Here is a 27,970-nt window from a genome sequence, read left to right as displayed (position 1 = left end):
TATCCAGAATACAAATGTTGCCATGTTGCACATTTGGAGTCTGTGCAGTGGAGATCAGTGGACGGCGCTCCACGTTGCGCTGGACCAATTGTATAGCTGTCAATCATGATGTCTCGCCCCATTATGTATAGCATCAAATAACTAATTAATACCGAACGTACCAGAAACATGAGCACTTGATCATACCTCATTGTGTTCAGAACTACATAAACTGACTGAAATCATCTTTGAGAAAAAGCATTTGATGTGTTTTATGACTTAATAGTTCAGCTCCCATCCACGAACATGGAGCAGGTGGTGACATAGACGCTTTGCTGTCACTTTTAGGGAGCTGTTACGTCGACCATCTTTATGCAGTCTATGAGGAGGATTCATTCTGGTGTTGGAAGTTAACATTTCAATCAGGAGAATCGTTACTTTGTGGAACTATGGATTCTCTACCATGTTATTTCACGGGTGTTCTGTGTCTGTTTTGAAAAACTGAAGATCGTATCAGGTCTGTAAGATCACAACAACACAGGAAAGGCCAAGCAGCCTTTGGTTCAACACATGAGCTGAGTTTAACAACAGGGAACGACGTGACCAGCAAATGATTCATGATGTCAACTGAAGCTCACAACATATCTGAATAACTTTGATTACTGCAGTATCAGGAGCGTCGCCCATGATCGTGAACTTTCACACTGCTATTATTTGAGGAAAGTAAAACAAAAACCACGTAGTGAAAGTACTGTTTCTTTATTGGAAGCAGCTCGCTCTACCCATCACAAAGTATGGATCAGTCTTTGACAGATATTTAAATTGCAAGGCACCCCAAAGACAAATGCATATATGAGTCAACATAAATGAATGTGGTTATTAAAGACAAAAAAGAAACCTGTCAACAATTGCATCATTTGTCACAAATAAGGACGCAAATAGGAATACAGGTAGTTTTAGTTTTTTTTGTTATATCTGATTTATGTTTTCACACAAACACATGCTGAGATGTAAATTTAGATAAATTGAAATTTAACAGTTGCATTTTTTCTCTCAGGTGTCAAAATGAAAAGAATTCATTATTTTACAAATTAAAATAAATAATGAATAAATATACATTTCACTGATCCTCAGTGGCCACATTACACAGGTCCTTGGCAGAGGATGTGAATTTAGGGGGAAAAATAACTTAAAAAATCACAAATTTGGTCAAATACCTGCAAAGTTGCTTGCGAGACAGTTTTCATTGTATGAACTGAATCAGTGAAGGTGATTATATATCTGGCAAGTTAGTATAGAAGGGTACAGATATATTTAGATTATTTAATAATTTAAAAAACAAAACTTTATCATCTGCAAACAATAAGTTCAAAATTATTGAACAACCTCGTCGTGCATTCTATACTGAAAAACAATCCTTTATACTTACAGAAGCTCAGTAAAACACAATATTAAACATTACATTATCTGACTTCAGTCTTTACAGCAAATTATTTAATGTCAAATGAAAATTTGAACATTCAAGTGAAAACAGTGTTTGGCTTTGAAATTAAATATTTATAAATTCTTTTCCTGTGCGATAGTTTAGATGAGCGTGATTTGGGGGGGGGGGGGTGCCTCCAGAGCAAAGGAAACCACATGGCACTGCACATCCACACTTATCTCAAATAAATACAAAAATAAACTGCAACATTTCTAACAATACTTACAATGCTGGTACAAAACATACCCTGACATACAAGGCATCCACACAGGCGACACATTCATATATGTACAGTATATTACATGCAATTTGTTCCACAAAACAGTCGACATATTATCTCTATATTCTTCTGTACTGCATGTGTACAACTGCAAAAATGAACAAATATCTTCTGATTTTTACAAAACATTTCACAGACCAACATCTTTTTTGGGGGGGTAAAACAAAATAGATCCTAACTATAGTTTACATTAAAATATAAAATTGATTCAAATCTCAACTCATCACATGCGGATACGAGGACAAAGTTCACTCCAGGTACACAACTGTTGCATTGTCACAATATTGATCACCGACGATTAGTGTAATCATGACGTGAGCACTAGACCACAGAGCAAGAACAACTCTTGAAAAATAACTTGTCAGGTGATGTCAACGTGAATTACAATGTCACATTTCACACACTCACCTTCTGCATTGAATACTGGAAGCCATGTTGTGTGTATGAACCACCACAGTTCCACATGCGATGCTGCTATATGGAGCTCAAACTAATGGGATTCAACTCACTGATAATCTTTGCATGTGTAATGCGCCACTAGTTCATTTAATCATCTCAAGTGATTTCATACTCAAACCAAAATGCCAATTAAAAGCGGACATTTTGTATCTGCAGTTGTAGCATCTACATGAGATGTCCAGTGTTCTCCAATTCCTCTTATTTTCCTGACTTGAACAGAAAAAAAATGCATTTCCCATGAAGGAAATTCCTGACCTCAATGAGATTTTATTTGTATAAATAAGTTATATTAAACTCACATTACATTACAAATGTGACCAGTATAGCTGCCTTCAGACATGCACTGAACTCCGCAGAACCTCCAGACATTCTCCGGAGGAGCTGTATGCGTGAACACAAATGTTCGGGTGAGAGGCTCCGGACTTTCACAGGAGATTCTCTGGCCGGCCCCTTGTAAAAAAGGAGCCCATGAGAAAACACAGCAGGAGTCAACACCAGTGAGTGGTAGTGGATGAACATGTGACAGACGCAAAAATGAAATAAAATATCTCCAGATGAAAATGCACTGCCATACATGTAGAAAAAAACAACTGAGAGAGTTAAAGGGCTGATGCCAGTGTTGATGTTCTGTAAACAGAAACACGCTGCAGCAGGATTGATGTGTTACATCCTGCCTTTGTCTGCTGCATCACCACTCACCTGAATCCTCTAGAGATTTCAGTGTTGTTGTGAACATGTCTAGGTGGAGAATCTCCTGCTGCGTTGTTCATGTGTGAAAGGTAACCTCCTGATAAAGTCCAGACCCAATTCTGCAGACTCACTCAGGAGTTCATGTCTGAAAACAGTTTGTGTGTCGTGAGTCTTGATTTTACATTCAAGGGAAGCACATTTTGTTATTATGAAGATTATAACAACAAAGTCACTGGAAAATGATGTTCTGTGTGAGAAAGACTTTTACAGTATAAACATTAAAATCGTGTGATGAAAAAAAAGTTTACTTGCAGTGAGAATAGCCACAAGACAGCTACTGAGTGGCATGAGACAGGATCATTTAATTTAAGTGCCCAACTTCAAGTGGCCTTGTAAACATCAGGCTCCAGCACGTGCTTATCAAGAACCAGGTTCTAACAGAAAGGCGTTCAGATGAGGTGGGATGAAGAGTGACCAGGTCTGCACGGGGAGCCGGCCATGAAGGAGGAGTTAAACTCAGGGTTTACTTCTGTGTGGATTCAAAAGTTGATATTTACTTATTTTCATACTTTGTTTATTGTGCCTGATGCACACTAGAGGATTATCATCCTGATTTTGCGTCCGAGCCCTCCCAACTATCGCAGGGGCCAATCAGAACTGATCCTGTGCTGTGAGTGGTTAACAGACTGTGGGTGTAGCTGAGAGAGCAGCTTCACCTGGACCAGAGTGTTAGCTGATTGATCCTCTGGTACAAAAGGCAGCAGCAGAGCTGGCTCAGAGAGACACGCAGACCTGAGACATGGATGCACATGTGAGACACTGCTGAGCTGCAAAGCGAGGTGCCAGCTGAAATAGTTGGCAAGTTTGAGTTTGTGGAGATTTCTTTTTGTTAAATTAGAAAATAAATCAAGGTTAAAATGCTGAAAAGTGAGAGATTCGTCTCTGGCTGCTGTGGTGAAACCCGATGGCATCCTCAACTGCCACACAGACATAATCTTTAGAAATAAAGATGTTTGATATTTATGAAAAATCGGGGAGACTTGTGTAGTATGAAAGGAAGAGCGATTGGGCGAGTGAGCAGACACCAGCGATAGCCAATGAGAGTGAGCCAGATGTTGCTTACTTGTGTTTAGATCAGAAATAATGTCTGCCAACAGCATAAATAAGACTTTTGTTTTCCATATCAGGTGGACAGTAGGAATGTTTGTTTTTATTCTGAAGTCTCATTCGATGATGTAGTTTCTTCCCAAGTCTCTGAAAATTGCCACTCAGAGATTATTTGTTGAGGTCCTGTGTCTCAATAAGTCTTGTCTAGTGTTTGCGGCCTCACGATTGAAATATCTTAAAAATAGGTTACATCTGTTATGTCTGTGTTTTTTCACGTTTTAAAAATCTGTTGATTGAGTGAGCAACGTGCATGATTATTTTCAATAATATGAAGTTTTCAGTCACAACTTTTTAGGGTTAAGGCAACAAAACTAGATGGTCATGTTCAAATAAACCTTTTGCACAACATTATCCACATGTCAGAAAGCCTTTCTGCCAGAAACCTCTCACCACTGCTGAAGCACTTCTTCTTGAAGTGGTCCAGCTGAGTCTAAAACTGGGTACATAATAGCCTTGTTGGCTCTGGACAGCTGGGTGCAAATATCATCCATCAAAAAAACAGAATACACATCAACTTTCTTTAAGCGGTCTGTGAATCTGAAATGAGTATGAATGAGTTTTCTAGTAGTTTTCTTTGTCCATGCAGAGCGGATGGAATGTGCATGTTAAGGAGCGAGAAACTGTCCTTATGCCAACTTTGGTTTTTACAATTGAAGTCAAAACAATAACCGAGTAAAAGAAAATCCTGAAACCTGTACTTATATACAGAGAGCAACTGTTATATCTGAAATAAATATATATTAATATATATTAACTTTAAATTAATCATGTGCTTTCAGACGTACACTGATTTAATTCATCCTGACGATTAAGTCTCACACAGGTGCAGAAACACTCTGTTCCTTCCTACATTTCAGCAAAGCACGTTTGGCCCTTTGCTCTTTGACTATTAAAGGAGAAACAAATGGATGGTTGTGGGTCCAATAAAAAGGTTGGATGATGTATTTTTTCTGTTGGTAGCAATGTAAGCAAACAGAACTCCAGTGTATCGCCTCGCCTTACTGATTGATGGGAACAAAGGACCTTCACGAAACTTTTCCTTCATTTTGAGATCTCATCCTGAATGTCCCTCTGTAGGTAGTGTCACATCCACCCTGACCATCTCTGGTTTCCTGGGTGGAGATGATTACTTCTCATACGCCTTGTTCTGCAGATAGCTGAAGAGGGCCTCGAGTCCTTTGGTTGAACACCACAGCTGCTTCAGCATCTGACACTCTTTCTCATTCACTTCCTCCAGGAGCGACATGAGGATACTCCTCATCAGGCATTTGGACTCTTCTAAAACCTTTCAAGCACACACAGAGTGGAGAGGGTCATTAGGTTACATTCAAACGAAAGCTTTGCCATCTGGGTTGTTCAGACCTGGTATTAACGCGCTTCCTGAGAGATCTGATCACAAGTGTTCAGCTCTGAGCTCGTCTGCTCCTGGTATTAAAATGTGTCCTGAATACTGTGACCACTTGTGATCAGATCTCACTTCACTGCTCTTTATGCAAATAAGAATGTACATCATTTCAGCGTTAACCACAGGATTGAATCTATAGTGAGAGCGGAGGTGCATGAAAACAAACACAAAATTCCGAGTGACAGGTACACAGTCACACATATGTGAAATGTAGCAGGACCTACCACTGCATTGCATGACGCCATTTCCTTCACACGCAGCATCACCTCTTGGTTAAATGTTGTTGGCCAAAAGACCTGTGACACGAGACCTCGACTGCACGCTTCTTGTGCGGTGAGTTTTCTTCCACAGAACAGCATCTCGTTGGCCTGCCGTCGGCGACAGACAGTATTTAAAATCATGCAACATATATGTTTGATTTAAACTCAGGGTAATCACGTGCATGTAAGAGGAATCAAGTGAAATTTGCAAGGAGCTTTGATATTGCTGGAACCCACCAAGGCTACACCCAGGATCTGGGGGAAGGTGTAAGAGGAGCATCCAGAGGGGGTGAGATGGAGCGCTGCACATGGAGTTTGGAACCAGGCCCTCTCACTGGCCCACACCACATCACACAGTGGCAGGATGGAAGCTCCTAAGCCGAGAGCCGGCCCGTTTATTGCCACCACAATGGGCTTCTTGAAATGGATGAATGCCAACACAAAGTCCCTGAAGAATCACAGAACAATCGTTACCAAATCTGTCAAGTCCAAAGGACAGTGATAAGAGAGTCTGTGTTTATGATGGAAAGATGTGTACTTACCGCACAGCATCTGCGATACGGCTGCTCTCTTTCCTGCGGTCAGTGGACAGACGCCCTATCAGGTAGGACAGCTCCAGACCACTGCAGAAAACTGTTCCCACGGAGCTGAGCAGTAATAGTTTACTGTCGTCTGCGGCTGCATTACCCAGAGCTCGACACAATTCCTTCATGATCTGGAGGGAAAAAGGAGGAGATGTGCATTGTGTTATGAAGTCACCTGACACATGAAAAAAGAGTCAGGCCTGACATGCACTCATCTACTGTCAGCTTTTTCTTGCACATATACAGACCTGAGAAAACAAAAACTGTACAGACGGGTTTACAGACTGTCACTGTCAGATGACATCTGCTCTGTTATGCTCTACCTTTGGTTCTCAGTGGATTTTCACAAAAACGCACTAGAATAATTTGCACCAAACTCGGAGGAGGGATGGGATGCAGGCCAGAGAGGCCAGATTTCAGTGGCGACTTTGGTTCTAACTAGTTAATGCTACATTCTAAGAGGCGGTGGAGTGCAGGTGATATGTTTACATGACGACTTGCTTATTTCCTTGACAGTGTGCCTGCCTGTGTTACCAGCAGCTACTCCTCCAGACGTGGAACAAATACGTGTTGTAAGAAAAGAATTTCCAAAGAAATACAATGCCTGATTTTATCTTTATTAATTCATGGGAAGTAATCTGAGGGATGTTAAAAACCCAGACACGCAAGTGCATTCACCCGAGTACTTGTACTGTAATACCTCAACAAATGGACTGTGAAAACACAAGTTAAAGCCTGAACGGTGCATCGTTCTGCATCAGCATACATGTGTTTGGACTAACCCTGTTAAGAAGTCATCTGGAAACCCCGACCCACATCCCATCTCGCCTCTGTGTGCACTCAATCTGCTGCTGCATTATAATCACATTATCACCTGACCCAAAATAACAATTTAACCTAGAGTGAGTTTACTTCTCTATGTCTCACCAAGCACATAAACTGTGTGTGTGTATGAGAGAGAGAGTGAGACAGAGAGCGAGAGAGAGACAGAGAGAGAGACAGAGAGAGAGAGAGAGACAGAGAGAGAGAGAGAGAGAGAGAGAGAGAGAACAGATGACTGTATTATTTTTGCAGCAAGGTGAATTATAATCCTGCTCAGACAGAGTACGTGGAGCAGAGACAGACAGATGTTGGTCCCACTCTGAGGCACAGGGAGGAAGAAGAGAGCAGTCACGCTGACATTCATGTGCAGTGAGCAGACGCCTCAAGGATATTTGTAGACAAATAAATGTGGTGGCCACAACAAAGACACCCACAACAGTATCCATCAGCGTTTTGAGAAATTGAGTAGATATGACAGACGAGTTTCAGTTCAGACTTAATTTATGGCATTTCTTCTGTTGCACGTCTGTCTAATAACTCCAGAAGTCTCTCTCTGTCTACCAGACTATCAAAGTCATATCTGGAGAAGCTTTCATCCTAATCACATTTGTCATGTGTATTTTTAAAGGTAAAAAAAAGAAGTAGACACAAGATACTTTCAATATTAAACTTCTGCGCTCTTAACGCTCTGTAGCATAGTCCATGATCAGCTGCCACCACGATCACGATCCAGCATCACGATCTCTGAATCGCCAATAGCAGTATAATACAAGAACAAGCACGTCAGGCCAGAAAGGTGACAGAATGAGTGCAGTTAATCGATTTGGGGACTTTCTCACTTGAAGTAAGTGTTTAAAATAGAGTGCGTAAATATTTTAATTAGATGTACAGGAATAGTTTTGAAGATTTTCCCTGCTAAAGCCATCGAGTAGACACATCTGCAGACTCTCTTGTTCCTGGAGCTTCAAAGACAGAGACAGAGAAGACGCTATCAGAGCTGTTTGATAAGTCTACGGCTTACAGGCTTACTGTCACACATGAAAGTACACGTACACATACGCAGTTTAGACCACTTGCCCACACCACAGTGAACGTGATGCTGTTTCAAATACAGAAACTGCCCTCTGTGGAGGATCTAAGACACATCATATAATCTGGGGGGAGAAAAATCCTACTTTCCACCAGGGGTTGTGATGCACACTATTATCTGTTTCTAAACTCACCATTACATTAACATACCTCTAAGGAATCAACAAAGAAAACTAAATTACCGCTGTTTGTCTGCATCCATTTTTTTCAAAACATATATGAACTCAGACGTAGATTTGAGATATCATGTTCAAGAGGCAAAACCATGTGACATGTGGTGACATTTGACCTTTGACCACCCACATTGAATCAGTTAATCCGTGAACACAAGTGAACATTTCTGCCAAATTTGAACATTCCATCAAGGCAAAACTAGGATTTTGTGATGCCACAGTGACTTTGACCTTTAACTTTTGACATTAGTTTAAGTGTCTACTCATAATAGATTCAAATTGAGAATTTTCCAAATAGACAATGATTTTTAGCAGGAGCTACTCTGGTCTATCACAACTTTATTGTGAGGTTTCAATCATAAATATAGACTTTAATGAGCTATCCAGTTTTACTGTGCAGGGGAACTATCAGTAGTGTCAGATGTGTTAACTGGGAAATCTAATCTGATGATTTTTGTGGATGATTCCAAAAACAGATTTGTCGTTTTGACAGATTAAAAACGAACTGCTTGTTCAACAAAGTGGCAATTCATAAATTACAAGTTCGCATATTCAAACAGAAGGTTACAAAATAGCACCACAGTGGATACGGAGGGTTCAAAAGTCATTAGGCAAGACAAACATTGAAAAGTGCAGTCAGGGGGAAAGTTTCGAGAGAAACAGAAGTTACTGAATAGATCCAGGGGAAATGTAAACGCAGCAGCTTGATGTTGATTAGAGAGTGGAAAACGAGCAGCCAATCACAGCCGCTCACATCGCTGCAGGCGGCCAATTCAAGAAGCAAATCATCGCAGTGCAATAAGCTGCAGCATCAGAGCAGAAAGCCATTTAACCAAAGCCAGTGCTGCAGATGCACATGTTCCAGCCTTAATTAACTCTTTCATTAATTTGAAATATTTCTCAGTTTAGTATCTTTACTAAGAATGATGGTTTGTGTATGACTGGATATTGTGACAGGTATAATATTGTTTAACATAAACATAAATGTGAGAAAACTGTGTTAAAATGTTTAAATTCCCGTCATCACAGTGTTATATCCCGATAGATTACAACGTAACATCTGTATTCAGGATGTACAGTTCGCTCTGCCATGGAGCGAGTTTGAGTGACATGAATTAGCAGGTGATCGACAAAGTGAGATGGAGAGAACACATCATAAAGTCAGTGAACACAGCTTGGCTCAGATAATATGCCCCAAATACCTGTAGAGAAAAGTCAGCTGGTTTGTTTATCATCAGGACTCATCAGAGTTGCTGCCAAAAATAGTGCGATCCTGTTGATAAAACTGGAAATTAACTGTTTGATAACAGTTTTGTGAATGGTTTATTACCTCCACCAAGGATGTCACATTTTTATCGGCCTTCGTTTGTTTGTAAGCAATATTACGCAAAACCTCCAGGATGGATTTTAATTTAATGAAACTTAAAAGGATAAAATGTTGTTGCGGATCAGATTAGGGGGCGATCCAGGATGTTTTTGCACTTTCTATAACATTGTGTGATAGGAAGACATTTTACAGAGATCTTTATGAAAAAAATCCAGCATGTGTAGAGTGCTATAATCTATGAGCAGATGAAATTTGGTGCAGATTCAGCAGATGATGCCAATTTTGTGAATCAAAATAATATTTTTTTATTAGGTTAGTGATTTTTATTTAGTTACTGTACAGTAACAAATATTCCTTTCAAATCAGAGAATGGGTAATTTCCCCGGGTTTAGTGTAAGCACTTTGCAGAACATTTCTGTGTGCATGCTGTATGTATCTAATGTCAATATGCAATATGGCCAATCAGCTTTGGTGGAGGTATGCGCCCTTTGTGTGACCTTTCAAATGTTTTTAATGCTTTATTCTTCTGTATTGGTGTGTTTAACCTTCTAAAAGTTTGGATTTTATAACAAATAAATTCAGTTTTGATACTGAACAATAAAGTATAGACATTTTATCACTGAGCGTACATTTCTTTCCATAGTTTACTCCTGCAGAGACTCTAGTGTTATTATTGCCCAGCAAGCAGTGAACATCATTGAAAATCTGGCCATCTCTTTATAAGAATATTTACATAATTTCCTCACTCGTTCAACTAGCATTGTGCTGTAATAACAACAGACGGCATTGTGCTGGATTGTATTCTGTATTGTATACTCATAATTGCCCTCCTTGTAGAAAACTTGTTTGGCAGGAGGCAGATTTTAGGAAACTGTGTTGGTCGTGTATTTTCTTATTTTCTTTTCTTTGTTGAGCATTCATATTCTTTTCCAGCAATGTCTTGTGTAGAATTCATGCAGGTAAACATATTCCCGTCTGCCAGCTGTTAAATAAAAACATTTTCTGAAGTTGAATCATGAAATACTCCCCTGGAGCAGTTTGTGAACTAATGTATAGCTCCAGGGCTTCTCTACAGTCGTTACTGAGAAACTGTTTCTCGTTTATATTTCCTCAACAGAGCTCCATGATGGGACATAATCAAGAAGTAACACAATTAAGTGAAGGTCTTAATAAAATGAACTAACTAGTAACTTGTATGCATGATCAGTGTCTACATTCTCGTTCTCACCTCTGGCGTCAGGGCGTTGTTGTCCGTCGTTTGGCTGGAGAGCAGGACATGCGTGAAGCCCTCCTCCTTCCTGACCACGATGTCTCGGAAGCGACAGTTGCTCTCGTTCTGTCGCACGTTGTACCTGAGCCGCTTGTCAAACACGTAGCCTTTCTCGTCAACCAGCTTCCGCTTTACTGAGCTGTGCAGATGCATCTTTCCGTTGGCAAGAGGGCAGCCTGACACAGAGGAGGGATAACACACAGCAGGTCAATCTGTCTTCTGTAAATATTACACACCTACTCACAGACCAGATAACCAAAGCAACTCAGTGACTGGATATGTTACTGTCAAAGCCTGTGTGTAAAATTTACAATTTACAATTTACAACATCGGTTGATATTTACTGTGACAGTCCACCAGGCAGAGCAACACAAGTAATCAGGTGTTTTGGGGAAAACAGTTAAACAATGACTGACATTTCATTTTACACCAAACTGTTGAATAATATTATATAAACCATATTATCTAACCCAGTGATTTGGATAATATGGTTAAACTGGTTAACTTTTTAAAAAGCTCCTTTGAAAAATGTCTGTCTACAGCTTTATCTGACTTGTGAAAATAATATATTTGCAGATCTGATGTGGAAAAGTGGGCAATCTGTCTTAAGTGTAGAGACTCAATGACTGTCAGCTGAGGAAAACTGTTGCTCCTCCTCAGAGAAAATGTCTTTATTGCCATAGTGTGGCCAGACTGAGTCTATTAACTGTTAACCTAACCTTACTTTTACTTTCTTTATATTTATTGTTTCACCAATATTACTACATACTGTTGTTATCATAGTTTTTAAGATAAAACATTTCTTCATTTGTGATGTTAAAGCTGCATAAAACTTATATACAGGCTATTTATATACAGAAACAAAAACTGTGACTTCTGGGCTCATTCAAAGAGCTTGTAGTTCTTATAATCATCTATAACTGAGAGGATAATTGAATGGAGTATGATGTAAATGAGTGTAGATACCTGACCTGAGCCAGTTGGGACCTGAGGGGTCAGGCCAGGCCAGGCTCAGACAAATGTTTTGAAATTATATTCAGGTTGGGTTCTATCACTTTTACATTGGCTGGATTATCTACCAACCCTAACCCTGTGATCACAGAAGCTTGGGTAGAGTTCAGAAAGAAACAACGGAACGCCTGTCAGGCAAATTTTCTCTCTGGCTCGGTCAGATTAGGACAGAAAATTGCAGCTGGGCTGCACTCTATCTACGTACTGTAGATAGACATGCTTGTAGTAATGTTATTCTTATTTAGAAATGATCAGCACTGCATTTGAATGCCTCACCAATTCTACACAAGCAGGGATTCTAATTTATTTGCATTTGTTAACAAATGTACCATGTTTGTTATGGCACTTCCTCCAAGGGTATTTTCTTTAAATGCAACCAAAACAATCAAAGCAGGATTCAATTAATCTCAACTTTACTTGATTTCATTGATATTTAAAGATTGAAACCAGACATGGACTTGAATTTCCCTGCATTGCAAATTTGGATATTACGAAAATTATGCACTTTCACTGAAAGATTGATTTGTGGGAGCAATAAAATATGTTTAGCACTAATATTACTTGAGGGGCTGTGACTCAGCGGTTACAATGGGTCTTCCACTAAAGGTTGTAGTATGAGCCCTGGCTCCTTATATGCCCAATTGCCTGATTTCCCCCCCCTGACTGACCCCTGATAGAAAGGTGCTGCATGAATTTGTCTGTAAATGGTTCAATATAACTTGTAGCGTGAAGCACTTTCAGAGGTCGTTGAGACTAGATAAGCACTATGTACAAATGGAGTCCATAAAAAAGCAGTACATTTTCAACAGTGTGAATGATGAGACTCTGGAGAAAAACTTTGTGATTTCTAGGTGATAAAAGTTGAAAAAATCACAAAAATCAGTTCAACTTGACCTTTGAGTCACCAGTACAAAGATGAATGAGACGTAAAGTGAGAAAAGGGCAGTTGTAACTTTTGGGGAATTATCAAAACAAATGATGGGAATTCTCGGCTGAAACTTTGAGTATCCACTCCAGCTCTCTCAAACCCAAAACTAAATAAATTGGTGTTAGTCCCAAACAGAAAACCAGTCGACAGCAACACCCTCTGCCACTGCAGCATGCTAATGGGTGGAGCTGTGGGTGCTGGATCAGGTGAGTGGGGTAGTCTTTCAAGGATTAGGAGATTAGGCTCCATTATAGCTGCCAAACCAATAGCCACCAGGTTAGCCTGCTAGCCTTTAGACTCTCCCATAGAGATGCGCTTTGCTCACAATCACTAATTACATTGTGGTGCTTTGAAAACAACTGATGGATTCCATATAGGTCTTCTACAGTGTTTGTCTATTTTTAGGATGATGTTCTTGTGCTGCATCAGATTGGCCACATCTAAAATTCCACCATCAATTAGTCTATCAATACAATGAATAACAAGGTGTTTGGAATGATAAACAGCAAAAACTAATAATCAATCAGTCCACAACAAGCATATAATGTACACAATACATAAATACCCACGAGAATGCATTCTGTATATTCTATGGTATGGGCATATTGCAGCAAAGGCTGCTGACACCCACAAAAGAGGACAAAATATTCCCTTGAGAGGTACTATAGACAGCTAGACTGGTGGCTCAATATTCATTCTACAGTTGATACAGTATATATGGGGAGTTATTCAAATATGGTAAAAAAAAAACAAAAAAAAAAAAAACATTCTGATGTTGGTTTTCAGTTAAATAAACTAGGATAGCTTAAAAAAATGTAATGATTAACTACAGTGGCAGAGGCCCTGGACTGTGACCCAAGAGAAAGAATCAAATGTGTTATCAGATGCTCCAGTAGTGAAGAACCACAGAAGAAGCTTTAAGAGCTATGTGTCAGCAGGTCTCAACAATATAAAAGTGTATCTGCTCTTTACAAGCAATACAGTCTATCATCTAACAGGAAATACTCATTGTATTATAAAAATACCATAAAATGGTATGCAATCTAAACTGAATCTGTTATGAATCTATTTGTGCGTAGCTGCCTGGTCAGTTAGGAACATTTCACTTTCTGTTTTATATGTAGGCATGTGGAAAGGTTCACACTCCAGGGTATTTTCCACTAGAACCAAACCGATACATCTGCATGGCTGATGTTAGCCATAAGCCATTTTTAGTTCATCATGGATTTATGACTGCTAATAAGTAACATGAGACTACAACACAAGAAACTATAGTGGACAATTTATAGAGAGCAAAAGTCCTAAAGTCACATCTGGACTACTCTCAAATTCTAACTCTATATAATCTCTCAATAAACATGTCTGTCCTTCATTATCCTTCATTTTCTGAGGGTCAAAATGAATTGAACAAATCAACAGTTATAAATGTAAGAATTATTTGTAATTATTTTATGAAAATGTTTTGCAGTCAATCACATCACCCTATACTGAGTTCCCAGAGATGCTTTGCCAGGCCTTTACTACAGCCACGTCAAGTTGCTTCACGTTTTCTGCGATTCATTTCTGACTTCAGTTTGTTTTCAGTAAAAGAAAAGCATGCTCAATTGGGTTGCGGTCAGGTGACTGACTGAATATTCTATTTATTTTCCTTATGCGGCTCTTGGGTTTATTTCACACTATGTTTTGGGTCATTATCCAGCTGCACTGTGAAATGCCATCCTATCAGTTTTGCAACATCTGCCTGAATCTGAGCAAATAGGGTAGCCCCATGCACTTAGGGAATTCATCCAGATACCTCTATCAGCAGACATAACAGCCCTTAACCCCAGTGACCCGGTTCCATTGGCATCCGTACATGCCCATTACATAACACTGATCCACTATATCTGATATACCCATACATAGATCTCTGTACTCTCCCCATCATTCTAGTACAGGATAGTCCTTGGTTACCTTGTTCCAGAACTGCAGCCTTCTCTGATATGAGATAATAAATGTTCTGTATTTTTTTTCATTAGGTGTCTCAGTTATGGACATGATATGATGAGGTACAGAGATGAAAATTATAAAAACAACTTTGTAACTCGCAAAGTTCTTAGAGACCAAACTGCAAGCAGTAAACACCAGGAACGTGGATTGTCATTTATCAAACCAAGGAAAGACATGCTCAGTGAGAGATTGTATTGAGTTACAGAAGCATGTGCAACAGAGGCAAGCCTGGATGTGACATCAGGACTAATAATATTTTTTAACCTAAATAAGTAACATTCACAAACGTTTTAAAAGGGGTGCTTTAAATATAGGAATCAAATAAACATGGATTATGGTCCATCCAGTGTGGTGGTGTACAAAGACAAAATTATGAAAATGGACCTGACTGAAAACCTACAACCTTTGGGATATTCATAAAGTTAAACAACTATCACGTTGTGGTTGAAGAAATTAAGCTCCCATGAAACCTTGCCAGCAAGGGTGTTTATATCATCGAAACATGGTCTTATAAAACCCAGCAACACACTAACTGCTGCTGCTGTCTAAACACCAAACATGTCTGAACCAAACATACCGAATAAATTCATAACAAACTGTTAAGCAAGGTTTCTTTCCAACGGTGAATTAGTAATTATTTGCATAATTACAAATGTCAGTGGAATTTTGAATGAGCTTTTCTTACTCCTGGAACAGAATACGAGTTTGAGTTTCCCTTTGGCTTTCTATTTTATAATCATATTTTATTAAATCACATTTCAATATGAATATTTCAAAAATCAAGTATAAGCTTAGCTGTGTTTTTCATTGCATTCAGTATCTCACCAGCTTACCTAGTTCAGTGGTGTACTGCTGTCCAGTAGTATCTGTGTCTCCTTGTTCTCCATCCACTTTGTCTGTGGGCAGTCTATGTGACCTTGCTGCTGTCCTGTACACGAGAGGCTCCAAGTCTCCATTCTGGAGTCCATTATGAGGAACCCTCCCTGGGGGAACAAAGTGAGCCCCCCTTGGTAGAGGAGCCTTGTAGGTCATGGCTTTGTCACCTAAAGTATGTTTCCCAGGTCCTACACTCATCTTCCTTTGCTTCAGAGAAGGCCCTGACCCTCCACTTCCGATCCCGAGAACAGGTCCTACTCCGACCCCCACAGCTGGGCCACCAGTCCTTTTCTTTTTTCGAGCATCTGACCGAGCTCTGTTTTCTGTAGCAGATGGGTGGCTGGTGATGAGGGGCTCTCCACGACTTTTTGGAGCTTTGGGCCGTTTGTGTGAATGCAGTCTCAAGCTGTTGAACTGGTCAATGAATTCCTCGCAGTGCAGTAAGTGGTGCTCGGGCTCCCATGTGTCCTCCTTACTTCCATAACCTTTCCACCTGATCAGGTACTCCCACTTACCCTTCTTGTTCCGCCTCTTGTCCACGATCCGCTCCACCTGAGGGCAGCACACACAGGGACAAGCAATTAGATAGTACCTTAATGACTAAAGATTTGAATATATAGATACAGTATTATTTCCTGCTCTACAAATAATGGTGTGGTAAGCACTATAATGTCTACAAATGATATCTTTAACCTTAAACAGTTGCATGCCTCCTCCAACAAAAGCAGATTCAGTCTTTATAGATTCAGTTACAAGCCTGTGATTCAGCGGCACCCAGTCAAAGTGAGGACAGTGAGGAAATGGACTCCTGAGGCCATGGAAACACTGCGTGGAGCGCTGGAGGCCACAGACTGGGATGCTCTGTATGAGCCACATGGTGAGGACATTGATGGCATGACTGACTGTGTCTCTGAGTACATTGGGTTCTGCATAGACAACACCATCCCCACTAAAGAGGTCCGCTGTTACCCAAATAACAAACCGTGGGTAACAAGCGACCTGAAGGCCCTTCTCAACGAGAAGAAGAGAGCCTTTAGATCACGGGACAGAGCAGAACTCAAACGGGTACAAAGGGAGCTAAAGCGCAGCATCAGGGAGAGCAAGGACAACTACAGAAGAAAACTGGAGCACAAACTGGAGGACAACAATAGCAGAGACGTCTGGAGTGGGATGAAGGAGATCACCGGCTTCCAGAGGAGAGGTGAGGGAGCAACGGGGGATGAACGACGTGCGAACGAGCTGAACACGTTCTTCAATAGGTTCAACAACAACCCCCCCACCCCCAGCGGACCCTCCACTGCCTCCACTGCCTCTACTGCTTCTCAGAGCAACAACCCCCCACCTCCCCCCACCACCCTCTGCCCCACACCACACCCGTCACCATCTCCCCCCACCCCTCCGCTGGCTTTCACCACAGACTTTTTCACACCTTCCACCCCCGGGACATCCTCACATCACCCACAGTCCCCCACCACCACCACCTCCTGCAACACACACCTCTTTGCATCACCCTCAAACCCACCACTGACATCCCCTACCCTCCAGTCTGGACTGCACATCACAGCCAGCCAGGTGAGGAGAGAGCTGGAGAGGCTCAAACACAGGAAAGCTGCTGGACCGGACCGCATCAGCCCTCGTGTGCTGAAGGCATGTTCCAGCCAGCTCTGTGGAGTCCTCCAGCACCTCTTCAACCTGAGCCTACACCTTCAGAGAGTGCCAGTGCTCTGGAAAACATCCTGCCTGGTCCCAGTGCCCAAAAAAGGACGCCCTGCTGCACTGGAGGACTACAGGCCGGTGGCACTGACCTCTCACATCATGAAGGTCATGGAGAGACTGGTATTGGCACACCTCAGACCACTGGTGTGCCCATCACAAGACCCCCTGCAGTTTGCATATCAGCCCCATGTTGGGGTTGATGATGCAATCATCTACCTGCTGCAGAAGGCCTACTCCTCTCTGGACAGACCCAACACCTCAGTCCGGATCATGTTTTTTGATTTCTCCAGCGCCTTCAACACCATCCAGCCCAGACTGCTGAAGGCCAAACTGGAGGGCACGCGGGTGAGTGCTCCCCTCATCACTTGGGTCGATGACTATCTGACGGGCAGACCACAGTTTGTGAGATTACAGAACTGTGTGTCTGATCGTCTGATCAGTAACATCGGGGCCCCCCAGGGAACTGTACTGTCCCCCTTCCTCTTCACCACATACACTGCTGATTTTAAGCACTGCACTGAGTCGTGTCATCTGCAGAAGTTCTCTGATGACACGGCCATTGTGGGGTGTGTTGAGGGCGGGGGGGAGGCTGAGTACAGGGACCTGGTCGACCGCTTTGTGAAGTGGTGTGGGGAGAACCGCCTGCAGCTCAACGTGGAGAAGACGAAGGAGATGGTGGTGGATTTCAGGAGGAACAAGCCCGTGCCCTCTCCTGTCTGCATCGGTGGGACGGATGTGGAGGTGGTACCTGCATACAAGTACCTGGGTATCACACTGGATAATAAACTGGACTGGTCCACTCACACAGAGGCCGTCTACAAGAAGGGCCTGAGCCGGCTTTACTTCCTGAGGAGGCTCGGGTCCTTCAATGTCTGCAACAAGATGCTGCAGATGTTCTATCAGTCTGTTGTGGCGAGCACCATTTTCTTTGCTGTGGTGTCCTGGGGTGCGGGCATCAAGGCAAAGGACGCCAACAGACTGAACAAAATCATCAGGAAAGCCGAGTCTGTGGTTGGCTCTAAGCTTGTCACCCTGGAGGAGGTGGTGGAGAACAGGATGCTGGCAAAACTGCTGGCAATCATGGACAATCCCTCTCACCCCCTCCACAAAACACTGGACAAGCTAAAGAGCAGCTTCAGCCACAGGCTCATCCAACCCCGCTGCTCTAAGGAGCGATACAGGAAATCGTTCCTCCCAACCGCAATAAGACTCTATAACTCATCTACCTCTGTCAGAGCCACCATCACAGAACTGCACTAATATACCTGTCACCTTTGCACCATGTACCCTGCACTACACTACGTGTGTTAATTTAAACCACTTTAATATTACAGACCTCTTTATACAATAATATTGTCTTTTGCACATCCAGTCCACGTATTCTTACACTGCCAGTATATCGTATAGTCAAGTACTTATAATTATACCCTACTATATATTATATATCATATCATATTATATCATACTCTGCATACTCTGCATATTCTCTGTATATTCTTCGGATTTACAAGTCTATATACACATATTTATACATGTGTACATGCTATTATTATATTATTATTATCACTACTACTACTACTATTATTATTATTATATATACTATTGCTGCCATTATTACTATATACTGCTATTATATTGGTATAATTACTGTCTATATAAATATATATTATGTTATATTGTATACTATATATATATATATAAATATATACTGTACTAATATTCTTATATACTGTCTAACAATAACATTACCATCATATCATTATTACTATTATCATCATATTGCCACTGCACTACTTGTCTGCCTATTCATCTTGTGTTTCTGTTTCTGTTCTTTTTACCTAAATGTTTTGTTTTGTTTTGTTTTGTTCTATTGCATTGTGTTTTGTTGTGTTCCGATACACAAGCTGCTATGACACCTTAATTTCCCTCCGGGGATGAATAAAGTACTCTATCTATCTATCTATCTAAATAATGGTGTGGTAAGCACTATAATGTCTACAAATGATATCTTTAACCTTAAACAGTTGCATGCCTCCTCCAACAAAAGCAGATTCAGTCTTTATACATTTTTTTTCCAGACTCATGAGTTCACTCCATCACTGGAGAAAACCCATTCCAGCCACTGGTAGTCACTATCTCATATTTTCAGTTACTAATGAAAGTTGATGATCATAGGTGGCAGTTGGAATGTAGATTGACCTGTAAATCAAAAGTTTAGCCTCGCAGGTCAGCTGCTGAAACTGCATCAATCCATCTGAAAAATTCCTCAGTTTTACTCACTCCAATGCAGGCAAATGTCTCCACTTGAGGCAGCAACTCAATCCCAACTCAAAGGGAGCATTCCACCCTTTTCAAGCTAAAAACACAGCCTCAAACTTTGCAGTGCTGACTTTCACTCCAGCAACTTCACACTTAACTGCAAACCATCTCGGTGGGGAAGGATTTCTCCCTCCGCTCCCAGTGGCCAGTCCCACAATGAGAGACAGGTCAGCTGTCGGTGATTTTGTGAGAGGGGCTGAAAGGTAGAGGTGGAGAGAGAGAGAGAAGGGCAAAGACGGGCTGAGCAAATCAATGTGCACAATGACTTAACGCCACTAAACCCTGCATTATGTTTTTGAGAGATGAGGAGACATTCCTTTCATTCAATGTGATACAGGCTATCATGTCTAGGTAATTACAGGGAAACATTGCTTGAGGTCTGTTGAAGCCTACAGAACCACGATGTCTGCAAAGAGCAGTAACACAACTCTGAACACATGCCCCCCCGGCTGCACCTTGAAATCCTGTCAGCGAAAATCAGCAACAAGATGAGTGACAAGGGATGACACTGACAGAGGCCAACAATACCCACTGGAAAGGTGTTTAAGACTTTCTGTCAAGAAAGCAAACACAACTCTCTCACTTTGGTTAAACCGCTGGATGGCTTGTTGTAATGGCTACAGTGCCCTATACTCACACAGTACCCCCACAAAATCCCATAAGAGATGTGGTCATTAGCCTTATCTAAATCGACACAACATATGCAGAATAGTTGAGAGAACTCTCAGGATCTCTTCACTAGCCTTGCAGAGATAAAGATTTGGTCCATAATTCATTACCCAAGTTTGATGCTTCAGGACACCCAATGACCAACCAAGCCAAAAAGGTCTCCTTCTTAATCTTGAAGGCCTTGATTGTTGTAGTCTCTGTTACACCTGTGCTCAGCCCTGAATGACAGGGCCCACACCCAATATCATCTACTGCACCACCACCTGTCTCCCCTGAACCAACGATGTTGGCCAGGATTGACCTAATCTGACTCAGAGCCAGAGGCTAGAAAACACAAAATCTATGTAAACCACATTAAATCACAATTACTAATTTAACAGACACTTTTATCCAACGTGACTTACAACTGAGGGACAAGACTATGCTTCAGTATAGTAGGTGACCTTGAAGTGAGTACTAAGTGCAAGATCTGTTCAGTATGACAATGTGTGGGAGATAAGATAAAGAAGTGTACCACGAAGGGCAAACTATTGAAAACATTTCACAAACCATTTGAATGCTATGGCTGGAACTTTTAGAAACTTGGGCTGACATTAGGGTTTTAGACATTAAGGTGGAGGAAGTAACTTGTTCATAAGACGTAATAAGACGTAATAGTGACCAATCCTCAGTGTTAATTGCTAAGTCTCGTTTTCTGGTCTTTAAGTTTTCATTCCCAAACCACATCTATGCGAAGGAACTAGCCTTAACTAACTTTCAGGCACAAGCTCCTCTTTATATCATGGCTGGTCTGAGTGAGCCTGATCAGACTAAGTATATTTTGAATGTTAAACATCAGGTTCATACTGCTCAGTGCTATAACAGTAACAGAAACACGCATGACTTGGCCTTATCACGTATGACACATGCATATAGTGTTGCCATCTGTCGATAAAGTCAAGCCTACTCTGTAGGTATATACTGCCTGTGGAGCAGAACCCCCATTGAGTACCATAAATACGGTTTCAGGTAGGACAAATCAAGATTTTCTATATTTTCTTTTTTTTCTAGATTCCATAAGGAGGCAGCTTGTTCATATGAAGGTACACAAGCATGACAATTCTCAACATAGAGCACTGTGCAGCACTTTTTAGGGAGTGAATTTGTGAATATTCACTTTAGTGGAAATTGGAGGACACCTGACATGTCCATCTGTTTATTGAACCAGAAATTGAGTTTCAACGGAGAGTTTAATGCAGCTGTGGAAATAACAGCTCATCATGCACTCGGATGTTCTGAGCACATCAACAAAGAATAAACAACCTTTGATGAGTGAGCTCTAATGGTATCACTGAAATGAGCAGGAGATTTGAATGCAAGCTGTACCCAACAATGTCGCAGATACATGCACCAAAAAGGAGAAGTAGAGTAGAGCAGGTAGATAGAGTTGTATTCAAAGACCAGAGGTGGAGTGACTCTTAGAGCTTAAAGGTTCAGTGTGTAGAATTTAGATTTGCATGTTACAACTGAACACCCCCCCCCCCCCCCCCCCTTTTCAAACATGAAAGAGAACCTGTCGTAGCCTTCAGGTGTCATAAAAACTGAAAAGTGTTTAGTTTGCTGAGTTTTGACTACTGTAAAAAACACGGTGGCCTCCATAGAGAGGACCCACTCCTGATGTAAATATAAAGTATTTAAATATTAAGGGTCCATTCTAGGGTAGAGAATACAAAAATTTAAACAATTTAGATGAAACACACTAGTGATCGCTAGGATTATTTTTTATTCACATTTTGCCAATAGATCCCTTTTACCTAAATCTTACACACTGAACCTTTAAGCATGGGCTGAAAGAGTGGAGGTGGGTATATCCTCCCTCATTTACTAAATTCCTTTTCAGCATCCTCCAAGAAGAGCTTAAAATGGTTTCTAAACCATAAAGACAGGTGTGTATGTACACCCTGTCATCACTGTTGGGTGTGGTCACTGGTGCAACAGAGCACGTCATACTGGGTCTACATTATCATCTATATTTTTAGCTTAGTGACCTCACATCTGAACTGTCCTATGAGCTGTCCTCGTCCATCTCGGGGGGTCAGAACCAGGATTTTGGCTACATCCACACAAATACCTTTTAGTTCTAAAACAGCATTTTAAAACAGTGGTGCAACCAGTCCCTGAGGAGTTGGCTCTCCTGTGCTAAACCACATCACTTTTCAATGACTGTTTAGTTTTATCATTAAAATCCTTCATCAAGGCTTTCGATTAAACAGGGCAGCTACAATGAAGGCCCATGGGAGTGTTTGATGGTCAAAGAAAGCAGATTTCACATGGACATTCTATTATATGTCAAATGTTGCAAAAAACCAATAAGAAAAGTAGCAAATGACTGCAGTGGTCAGTTGTTGTCAGTTGTTGTTTTCTCCATTACACTGTACATCTAACATTCTTACATAATTTGCTGGTGCTTATGATACTTTATTACATTTTACAAAGTTAGCAGACAGCCTGACCTTTATACACAAGTTTGTAAAAAAGATTTCCCATCTTCCTTTTTAGATGGTTTGATGTTGTGATATCTCACCATCTTATGTACTAAATATTGAATTCAGACAAGTAACTGCAGGTAAAATACTGAATTCATTCCCTCTTTCGATCAATGACAGAAAAGTACTGAATTTCAATGCCAAACCACAGTCTCAGTCTGTCTCACTTTATCTTTGAGGTCACTGCTTTCTCATTTCAAAGCCTCAAAGCCAAGATTACACATAACTCCCCAACGTCATCTTTCCAAGATACAAAGTCTTTGACTCGAGAGGTTTAAAGACGGCTAATGAACAAAACTCAGGATTCACAATGTCTTTTTAGAGACATTTGTAAGATGTCAAGACGCTCTTCTTAAAACCTGTGAGATTGGCCCAGTCTGTGTATAATGAGTGGTTCTGCTAGAGTCACTGCTTGTGCACTGCATTCTACATTTTATGGATCAAACACGCCTACTACTACACACTCAAACTCTGTCTCAACAGTCCAATGCATCAAATCCCAAGAGACAAAATGACCAACAGACATGACCTAACAAGACTGCCTCCACTTTTAGAACACTCTTTCAAACAAACCACTTCTACATTATATTATTAGCTAGTTTATTGACACTGGCACTCCCAACACTCATTAAAAATATTACACATCAATGATAAGAGATTAAGCCCTCCATATTTAAAATGTTTATTTTGATAATTTTTAAATAAAAGCTGTACAGCACCAGAGAAATTAGGTCGACCACAGGGCTGTTATCACATTAGTGTCGATCCCACAGACATAAGGATGGATGACATGACCACTGCAAAAGTGAAGCCAAAGCATCTTGATTTCCCCCTGGTGGTTGGTTGCAGTGCAGTTCATCTATCCCTCCTCCTGCATGTCAGTGGACGGGACATGGATCAAAATTAAAAAGTTTAACTACAACGAAAAACAATTTTTCTCAAAGAGGGTTTCTGTCATTTTATTCAAATGTTCATTCATTATTTTAGTTCAGATAGTTATTTGTAGCTATAAAAAGGGGCAGAATGTCATGTCATGATGTCATGATTGACATCTAGACTGACTCACAATTGGTCAAGCATGTGTATTGGCAAGACTATACTGCCTCATCTATGGTCAATCCAAAGACTCAGTTGGCTGTTGATTGGTCATGCCTGCCAACATGTTGCTACTAACAAAGAAATCATATCGAGTGAGTGATAATCCCAGAAAACCAATAACCTGTTCAACAAAGATCAACAGGTCCACACACAGGACAGCTGTGGTGTATGCTGACAGTGGATGAGTGTATGTGATTGAGCTGAGCTGTATATATGGGTGAGAGTTACTAGTAGTGTAAAGCACTTTAGTGAGTTCAAGTTAAAAGTAAAATAAAGAATTGAGTAAAACGCCATATAAATGCAGTCCATTTCCCATCCATCATCCATCCGTATCCAGAATGCTAATCCTTTGAGGGATGTTGGGGGATGGACCCAATCCCAGTTGAGACAGGGAGAGAGGTGGGGTGCACCCTGGACAGGTCTCCAGTTTATCTCAGAGCCGACATTCAGAGACAAACAACCATTCACTCTCATAGTCACACAAACAGTCAATTTACAGTCTCCAATGAACTGAACCCCAACTTGCATGTCTTTGGACTGTCCTTGTGAAAAATAATATTTCAACTTCCAGGCTGTCACATGAGACAAATTTCACCAGGAACAAGCAATGTTACGCATCTAGGATTTCACCTTTTAAACAAGTCCAAATTTACTCACTGTTACTTCACCGATGTAATATTACATTAACCCATTTTCCCCAGTCAGTACCGAACCATTTGATCGCAACATGAAACTATCAGGCTTTAGCTGAGAATGCTATCAATTGAATTTATTAAACTGCAACATGCTGGTAAAATCATCCTCCTGACATGTTTAAAAATAAAGAAAGAAACCACAGCCACAGCATGTGAACATATTCAGTCATTAAATCGGGATTTGTGTCACAGAGTTTGACCGTTGAAAAGAGTAATAATTGTAATAACATAATTCATATCCAGATATTATCATCAACACACTCTTAGATATGAATATTGGATATTTAGCCCAACTCTGAGAACTTATTTGTGTACTTCCTGCTTCACATATTCAACTAAGTGGCATATAACTGATGCTCATCATCTGCTGTTGGACAGTGCTGTGAGCTGATAGTGTTATCTACTTCAAACACTCATGGGACGAGTAGTAGTACGAGTATAGTTTAAAAAAGGGGGACAACTTGTCAAGTGAGACATGAAGTCAGCAGACCCTCATGTCAGTCACCACCATGAGGTGAAACATATGACACCATGTCAGCAGTAACACCGCCTGGTGACGGTGAGGGGCTGATGGAGGAACCTGGTCAATTCTGGCACCAGGTCCAGAGAGATGTTGCGCACACGAGGGCAACGTGACCTTCCTGTCACCCGTTTGGGCAACTTTTTATTTCCCAATAACAGAGCTCACCCTGACTTCTTTATTCACACAAATAAACCGGTGGCTCGTCTTCTACCTCCGAACTGTCGCAGCACGGCGAGGGGCTCCATATCTTTCACAAACATGCGCACCTTCTGCGACCATCACTCCGTCTGCGCCGTTCACCATGTCCGCCCGCTCCGCGCCGCTGTCACTTTACCACCACTTCCAACTCGGCGACACACTGAGAGGAGTTGAGCCCCGCGAAGCACTTCCCATCTCCCCGCCACAGCCCCCGCGAGCACCGACCTCAAAGTGTGCCAGGAGCGACAGAAAGTGCGAGCACGGATCCGAGCAGCCTCGTCTTCGCGAAGCTTGAGACGGGTTAGTTTCGCGTGTTAAAGGGCTTAGGACGCCGCGTTTCACATACGCTACGCCCTCCCCTTTACTTCCTAATTCCAGTGTTCGTCAATATTACGGCGCATTTCTCTCGCACCGGGTTTTTATCCTACCTCGTAAAGGTCTCCCGAAGCCATTCTGGGGTGCGGACTCCGGCGGCGCGGCGGTCTCTTGCCTCTGCCTTGTTGGCTCTTCTTTTTCTTTTCTTTTTTTTTTTGAGGACCCGACTCTCTCGGTGTTTCGGCTGAAGCCCCGGTGGACGGGAATTAGCGAGCAGCCCTTGTTATTCTGAGCAATCCGCAGCAGCAGATCAGCAGACAGTGTCAATCGAGCCCGGCGCGCTGCGATGGATCGTTCCACACTTAAAACAAACAACCATCGGGGCGGTGCTGTTTACTCAGACCCAAGTGCAGGACTGGAAACTAGTCCCCGGCTAAGAATGCACCGCCCGATGGTGTGTCTGCATGCGCCCTGCTCCTCTGTTGCAATCCAACTACTCAACGGGAGATGATATGCTGGTGTCACACACACACACACACACACACAGACACACACACACGCAAGCACACACACACGATGACATAGATCCTCTCCATGACCTCCTCTACCTGTCCACTTTGCTGTCGAGGGAAAGAGCTGAGCTAACCTTCAGCTAGATTGAACTGGAACTATTTTTGATTGATGAATGGACACTATGAAAACTATTGATCCTGAGCATAAACTCAAAATCCCTATAACTTTCAGAACAGGCTACTTTGATAATCATGGTCAATATTCATTCATTATTAATCAGTGTGTTGAGATTGAAGTTTATGATGATGATTTTAAATCATTTTCTCAATCACCCTATATTAAAAATGACCTCATCCAACACAGTTTGCCTTCTCATCACCACATTATTATCTGTAGTCCTCCGCTGTACGACATAGCTGTATAGTAAAGATTCATGTGGGCAGGAATAAGCTCACACTTGCTTAAATACTTTAATACTTTACATTTTTCATTAACCGGTATTCCATCATATCATGAAAAAAACCCTGATTTCATATATTGATACAAGTCTCGAGAAACACAGAGTTGAAACTCAGCTAATGGTTTTTCGGTTTTTCTAGAGTAAAGAATTGTGTGTCTATTTAATTTGTTATATTTTATTTATGTCAAACTTTCAAAACAGGCTACTTTGATAATTATTGCCAAAATGTATTACTTATTAATCAGTGTGTTGACATAGAAGTATATGATGATGATTTTAATACATTTTCTCAATCACCCTATAATAACAATGACTTCATCCAACAGTTTCCCCTCTCGTCACCACATTATTATCTGTAGTCCTCAGCTTTATGACATGGCTGTATAATAAAGATTCATGTGGCAAGTCATCATCGTGTGTCATCATAAATTAATGATTATTGGAATGCTGACAACATAAATAGATCATTATGAACATTTTGATTTTATACTTTTCATTCATTTGGTTCACAGTGATATCTAAAATATACATTTTTATATCATACACAATATAGAAATGACTTTAAAGGATTTAAATGGAAATATGCAATACTATAGTACTTGAACTTCCCATGGTCAATACTGTACATACACATCAAACTGTAATTATCTACCATTCATGTTGCACATATCATGTTTCATAGTGTTTTATATGTTTCTGGTAAAGACAGAGTGGAGAGCCATAATAATTTGGTAGTTTTTCTAAATCTTATATTTCTGCACACATGATCAATCACAGTTCTGACAAACTAAAGAATCCTTACACACATGCATCCACACATTTAACTTATATAGTCTGTAAAAGATTACAATTATAAAGAAATTATACAACAGAACACAACGTTACGAAAACTAATTCTGCCTGTTTCATGTTATACTGAGGCTGAGGTCTGGGGGAGAGGAGCTCAGTGCAGATGATGTGTAAGTGTTCTCCAGGCCAGATTTAGAGCATAACTGTTCCTGTGTGTGTGCTACAAAGTAAGAATATCCCACCATGCTGTTTGAGTACAAAGAGAGGCCACCATTGTAAAAACAAACGCTGAAGAAAACTTGAGCACATATTTCTTTGATGAAAACACAGAAGAGGTCATGCTGATAAAATAGCAGAG

At 41.0% G+C, this 27,970-nt stretch overlaps 1 protein-coding gene across 2 annotated transcripts; it reads right to left on the bottom strand.

Moving 5' to 3' along the window:
- Positions 1-722: 722 nt before the first annotated feature.
- LOC109636808 (chromodomain Y like 2) lies at positions 723-26,362 on the bottom strand. Of its 2 annotated transcripts, none has more exons than XM_020098736.2 (7): positions 25,964-26,362; positions 15,750-16,344; positions 10,947-11,164; positions 6,266-6,438; positions 5,961-6,171; positions 5,688-5,831; positions 723-5,343 (listed from the first exon to the last, which is right to left on the bottom strand). In XM_020098736.2, exons 1-7 carry the CDS (start codon positions 25,985-25,987, stop codon positions 5,185-5,187), a joined length of 1,524 nt encoding a protein of 507 aa, XP_019954295.2. In that variant the 5' UTR covers positions 25,988-26,362; the 3' UTR covers positions 723-5,184. The 2 variants fall into 2 exon arrangements, with proteins under 2 accessions (XP_019954295.2, XP_069379125.1); XM_069523024.1 differs by lacking the exon at positions 25,964-26,362 and adding an exon at positions 25,604-25,821.
- Between the last annotated feature and the right edge of the window lie 1,608 nt (positions 26,363-27,970).

The sequence above is a fragment of the Paralichthys olivaceus genome, chromosome 1 (genome assembly GCF_024713975.1).
Source record: "Paralichthys olivaceus isolate ysfri-2021 chromosome 1, ASM2471397v2, whole genome shotgun sequence".
NCBI lineage: Eukaryota > Metazoa > Chordata > Actinopteri > Pleuronectiformes > Paralichthyidae > Paralichthys > Paralichthys olivaceus.
Note: the sequence above shows the minus strand (reverse complement) of the source record. Positions and strands in the feature narration are given on the sequence as shown.